The 6,446-nt window shown below is 35.0% G+C and overlaps 1 protein-coding gene and 1 pseudogene across 1 annotated transcript; one reads left to right on the forward strand and one right to left on the reverse strand.

Moving 5' to 3' along the window:
- Window positions 1–578: 578 nt before the first annotated feature.
- LOC132624331 (mitochondrial phosphate carrier protein 3, mitochondrial-like) lies at window positions 579–4,202 on the forward strand (annotated as a pseudogene).
- Window positions 4,203–4,537: 335 nt separating this feature from the next.
- On the reverse strand, window positions 4,538–5,868 carry LOC132625037 (dof zinc finger protein DOF3.4-like). Its single transcript, XM_060339800.1, has one exon. The coding sequence runs from the start codon at window positions 5,291–5,293 to the stop codon at window positions 4,739–4,741; it is 555 nt and encodes a 184-aa protein (XP_060195783.1). The 5' UTR covers window positions 5,294–5,868; the 3' UTR covers window positions 4,538–4,738.
- Between the last annotated feature and the right edge of the window lie 578 nt (window positions 5,869–6,446).

The following is a 6,446-nucleotide window of genomic DNA, read 5'->3' on the forward strand; positions in this document are numbered from 1 at the left end:
TTGTAAGGTTTTTAATGAGGCAGCTCTCAAAGCGTATTACTAGATATGCGTAATCTTTTTCCTTCATTGAGGCTTTTTCCCACAGGGTTTTTCCTAATAAGGTTTTTAACGATACACATCATTTATGGACATCCAAGGGGGAGTGTTATGAAATATATAGTATGGATGTCCACTACACAAATATAATGCCTCTTCCATTATCTTCCACCATCTTAATGGTTCTTCCATTATCTTCCACCATCTTAATGGTTCTTCCATTATCTTCCACCATCATAATGGTTCTTCCATTATCTCATATATTGAATGCATATGTAGCACTATAAATAGAGGCATAAGTTTTCATATGGAATGAACTTGTAACACATTTTGGAAGAATAATAAAATCTCTCCTCTTTTATCACTCTATTTCTATGGTTTTCATCATTTAATATTATTATTCTTTTAGCTTCATTTTATAACAAATGGGCAGTAGTGCTGCCTATATTGTGGTGGATTGTTATGTTTTTCCCAGTTTGGATTGAGGAATTCAAGGATAGTCTTAAGTTTATAACAGGTGGATAAGGAATTAATGAAGGGTGATGAGAGGGCTGCTTTGTCTCTTGTCAAGGATTTGCATTCAGAGGAAAAATCATTTGAAGAATTTTAATTTCTTCACCTTTCGAGTTTGTGAAAATGGTGTGGCAGTGGTGGAGGGGGAGGTGCTAATGGTGAAAGATGATGTGGAAGGAGGGGATGAGGTAAAATTGGGATTGGTTAGTGAGGTGGCATGCCACATGGTATTTACTTCATTAAATTATTAATATCATGTGGGATTGAGATACATCTTAGTTTACTTTAACGGTGGAGGTGTATATTTGTGCCCAAAGTATAATTGTAAGGGTATACTTAGACCCAAATTATAACGAGCGGTATAGTTAACTCTTTTTCGATAGTCCAGGGGTATATTTGATTCTTTTCCGTATATAAAAGCAGGACATAGGCCCGCTAACGTGATACTCTCTAAAGCCAGAAACTCTATTTATCTTTTACGTCAATTTTTGCCTTTTTCCTCCTTTTTATTTATCTAAATAAAAAACCTAAAAGTCACCGCGCTACACAATCGCACATGTCCGGCCTCCCTTATGAGGATAACGGCTGCTCTGTTAGTTTTTGTGCGCGGTGAAATATGAAAATCCAAAGCCAGTACCATAACGAAAATCGCACCTGTTCAGAAGTGAAGGATGTCACAGGACTAAAATTCTCCACTTTTCCTTATCAATCTCTCCGTCATGTTTGGTCTCACCTTCTTCACAAGTCTGCCAAAAAAGAGCAGACATCCGTTAAGCAGTAAAAAACTGAATCTTGTAACTACCATCCATCCCGTCCAGGAGAAAAAACGAATTTTGAATGATCAGAAACAACCTCAGCAGTTTCATGGGAGCGTGACTGGTGTTTCCATGGACTAAAAAAAAGTAGGCTCGGCAAAGAACGCCCTTCTACTTTCACGCTATCAAGAATTGCATTGATGGTTAGCATCTTTGTCTCTATGTTTTTCCAAAAATTTTATGCAAACTTTATGAACGATGTTTTCATTATGTAATCAATATTAAACATTGTCTGTTGATAACTTTTAGCACAAAAACACTATATGCTTGACGAGATTATATATTTTATCTTTTTAAGTCTCTGTTGTGAAACAGATTTTGACATGAGTGTCTGGTTTTATTTTTGAATGCAGAATGCACTCAACCAGTTTTGTTACATTGTCATGCTTCCTATATATTTGGAATACCTATATTGTATTTCAATTAGAAAGATTAGAAAAGTAGTTCTTTGAATTTTTCATTTATGCAAACATGAAAGTATGTCACTTAATGTCCCTTAATTCGATAAGTAAAAAGTCAGTGTTTTGTCAGTACATGGTTATATATTGCACTATGATTTAGTTTTATGTATACTTTCATAGTCGCTTTGCAATTATTAGGTGACCATCGTGGTCCAAAGTATCTTGGATATGCGTTTAATATTTGACTAATCAAATGAGATATTCTTCCTTAATTCAGTTAATGCTCATTATATTATTTATTTAGCTTTTAAAATTAATTCCCTGAATCCAGACTTCAATTACTGTACTATTTCCTCGTTTATTGCTTATGGACAATGTTTTGCAATGTGCAAACTTTGATTTCTCCTTGTGATGCTCGCAAAACTTAGGGAAAAAGAGAGGGACACAAATAGAAAGAATTACAGTGAAACCTTGTAGTCATGGCATACTTTTGTGTGCTATTGGTAGTGTCAATTTTTTATTGTTACTATCATTGTACATAACTTAAACTCCGACTATCATTTGAAGATAACTATCATGAAAAGGCGATACTTAGACTTGCATAAAATTGTTCATGCTAGGCTGGATTTTTTGTGTGTTACTTTTGATCTAACTCTAATCGGTTATTCCTCTATAAATAAGTATACAAATAAAAAGGCTAGAATCTTTCTATTGACAGAGGTTTCACGTCTGTATTTTTTGCTCTTCCATTTTGTTCTTTCTTTTGCTGATCTGAAATCCGAAAGAGATAAAGAAAACGGAAGAAAAAGTGTGAACTTTCTAGAGAAGATTGGATTAATGGCGGATTTAATGTCCATATGATGTAAATGTTTGATTTGTCAGAGTGATCATGCAAAGTACAAGAGTATTTCCTCTGGTTTTGAAATTTTACTTAAGGAGCAGGGCATTAGAGGATTCTTTTGGGGTTGGGTGCCTACTTTGATTGGTTATAGTGCGCACAGGGAGTATGCCAATATATTGATTTCTATGAATTTTTCAAGAAATACTATTCAAACCTTGCTGCACCTGAGAATGCTGTCAAGTACAAGACCTTGATCTAACTAAGCCTGGTTTTGTCAGAGGCTTGTCTGATGGATTTCCCAAGTTTGTCATGGCTGAAGTTGCTGATTGGTGCCAATTTCTATTATCTTGAACAAATTTGTTGTTAGCATCCAACTAAGAAAAATAAGACCTTTGAATTTTTCTTTACAGGCTTTACATGGGGATTGTACGTCTCTGGGGACGACAATTCCATGTAAGCTTACAGATTTTCTCTGATTTTTTCATCACTAGGATATTGATTTTTCATTTGGATATTTTCTTTGACTTTTAGACTTGAATACCTTCCTAAAGGTGTCGTTCAGTTCTTGCAAGCTTAGTCTATACCTCCTCTGTTTCATTTTATATAGCAGTGTTCTGTTTGATTAGACACGGAGATTAAAAACAAAGAAAGGGTTCTGGCACTTACCAAAAGTACCTTAGAACATGTGTTCATAAATCAAAGATCATGACATTTCTATAGTTATTAGAGCATGTCATTAAATGTAAAGTGAGAAGTTTAAAGTTAAGATACTTTCAAATATATAAGTCGTAAAAAATGAAAAAGGAGGAGTATAACCTTTATTGATCGAACTGCTTGGCATCTGTTTAATTACTCTTTCTTGAATGTTCCATTGCTGTGAAAAACGGAAACTACCTAGACTGACCGAGTCTCACATGATTTTTTTTTACAAACAACATGGTGAAGTTTGCATCATTTGAAACCATAGTGGAACAACTCTATAAACATGTCATTCCAACACCAAAAGAAAAATGCAGCAATACTACACAGCTTGGTGTGAGCTTTGCTGGTGGATATTTGGCTGGTATTCTCTGTGCTGTTGCTAAGATTCATTTTCTCTTAATCCTTCGAGACATTATAGTTAATCACTTTCATAAAGAGAGCTTGCAACTAGCTTACATATGATTGTGTTGACAACTTCAATCTTCTTGATGAAAGTTAAAAATAGGGAATAAGTTGAAAACAGTAATATACTACTCCCTGGATATTCTTAATCACAAAAGAATATGACTTATTACTGATTTTTATTAGGGTGGCGATGCAAGCATAAAGAGGGTGAAGGTTGAACAAGAAGTAGATCAAAGAGTAATTAGTGAAACTCAAATCGATGAGGGGCGTACAACTACAGTTCTAAAGGAGGATATGACTTCTATATCCAAGGAAACCACTATTGAAAGTACATCAACAATGGATACTAGACCTGAAAATTCTGAACTAGATGAGCTTGCTGAAGAAATGAGTGAAATGAAAATTAAAGATGGAAAAACTGATAGTCTAGACGACAATTTAAAGGCATCTCCTAAGCTTCTAATATTTTGTGCCAAATTTAGTACCTAATGTAGCTATCTTTAAATTCAGAATGAAAAGTCGCTGAACTATCTTTATAGTATATTGTTATTTTTAATGTTTCAAAATTAGGAAAACTATTATTTTATAGGGAAAAGTGTTAAAAATATCCTTCTACTTTGTTTTAATGGCTAAAAATATTCTCCAAACTAATTTTGGGTCATTAATGCCCCTACCGTTATGAAAGTTAACAAATATATTTGACGGAAATCATGAAGTCTTTCACGCAGGCAAATTTTCTATTATTTTTATAAACTTCAATATGTTAACAACCATATTGGACGATATCTTATTGAAGCATCTATCCAACATGTAGACCAATGATATAAACCAAATATCAGCAAACCACTGGTCATTACCACAAATTCCTAGACGTCAATTGTAACAGCAAGGTTTTTTTTTCTCCGGCAACTTGCAAATCTTTGATGTAGAAAGATGACAAGATATAACAACATTAAAAACCTACATAGCCTAAGTTACAAAAACAATTACTCTGTTACATAAAACTAACACACTTTCATAACAAACTAATTAAAATAACCTCCGCTACCAACAAACCCTCCCTCTCCACCAGAGAGCTGCCACATGCTGGCTCCTACACCATTATTGAAATTACGCACATATGAATCGGGAGCTCCAGGAAATGGCCAAACGGCAGTTCTTCCAGTACCAAAGCTCATATCCTCAATACCACCAAGTGCTAAACCACCATGTCCATGAGAACTCAACAAAGAAGTGAAACTATTCCCATTCATATTCAGAGGAAGCAAGAACGGAGAATTACCGGATGTTACGAGAGGAGAGACGGGTGTACTGGGATAAATGCGGGAGCGTTTGGCATTTTTGCGGCTACCCCCACCAATAGGGATATCACGTAAGGTGCCTCCACGTGTCCAGTAACGACGGCATGACTTGCAGAAGTAACGGGGCTGAGACAAGTTGTAGTTGTTGTAGTAGCAAAACTTTGTGTTGGTTGAGTCGCAACGTGCGCGTGGTAGTTGTTGATCAGGTTCTTGTGCCGTTGCTATTACACCACCTGTTTGTTGTTTGGTTGCTCTTCTTTCACTGGCATCCAAAGTCATTTTTGTAGCTTGTTAAGAGTAATTAAGTTACTAAAGGGAATAGAGTTGTGGGGTTCGTGGAAACATGGGAATCAATGGCGTTTTATTTATAGTTAATCGATATTGTGCCTAGTGAAACAGGGTATGTGTGTTGTGAAGCTTATGTGCAGCTTTTGCAGGGATATTTGCCACGAGTTATGGATTATATTCAGATAACTGGAAAAAGTACTTGGCTTTGTTTTGGGTCAGCTCAGAGACGGGGGCTCTTGTTAGCCTATATACAGATAGATAAATACTAGTACTAGTACGTAATAAAACTATAGCCGCATCATTGTAGTATATAGGGATCTCCCTGCTTGTGTTTGCTTCTACCTACCACTCCTTTCGTTTTGTCATTTTCTTGTCATGACATGCTGATTCCTTGTTCCCTTCTCTTCATTCGTTTGGTCTAAGTGATCACTTTTTTTTTTTTTTTTTTAAATATATAGTCATCAAAGTTAGTCCTAATATATAGAGGAAAGCTAATTTCAAATCACTAGGTTGATAGGTTCTGAATGTTAACTAATTGGATATTTCCAGATTCTTCAAGTACACTCCAAATATTTAATTTGATTTAACGTATCAGATTGATTATATTAAATCGTTTTAACATATAGGAGTACCATATATGTGATGAACCATTTTAATTTATGCCATATGTTAGTGAATGAATCAGATGCGAGTAAGTCTATTTCAATAAAATGGTCATGTTTGACCGACTTAGTGTGTTACTTTCAAAAGGTCCTTAGCTTTTCAAAGGTACCGAAAGAAGGATGAACAGCACATCATGTTTTTGCCGAAGGTTTGTATGTCGATTATCGTAGCGAGAGCATCTATGTAAATTCGTCACATCTTAAGTGCCATTTTTGCTAATGTTTTATCACAAAAGGAGGAAGAAAAAAAAAAACCTCGTTCCCAATGCAGGGACAAAAAAAAAAAAAAAAAAAAAAAAAAAAAAGAGGCCTAAAAACTTCTTTTCTTATTACAATCATGAAATTTGCCAGATGTTTAATTAACACTATTAATTAGTCGTTTGCACTTAATTAGGAAAAAAATTGTCACTGTTTCCGCACTCTCTCCTTTTAATTTTCCTCATCTTAACACATCTAATTAAACAACCTGTAATAGTACTTGG

The sequence above is a fragment of the Lycium barbarum genome, chromosome 12 (genome assembly GCF_019175385.1).
Source record: "Lycium barbarum isolate Lr01 chromosome 12, ASM1917538v2, whole genome shotgun sequence".
NCBI lineage: Eukaryota > Viridiplantae > Streptophyta > Magnoliopsida > Solanales > Solanaceae > Lycium > Lycium barbarum.

Excerpts from the sequence above, each read along its gene's own strand:
- LOC132625037 (XM_060339800.1), bottom strand. The coding sequence starts at position 5,293 with ATGACTTTGGATGCCAGTGAAAGAAGAGCAACCAAACAACAAACAGGT.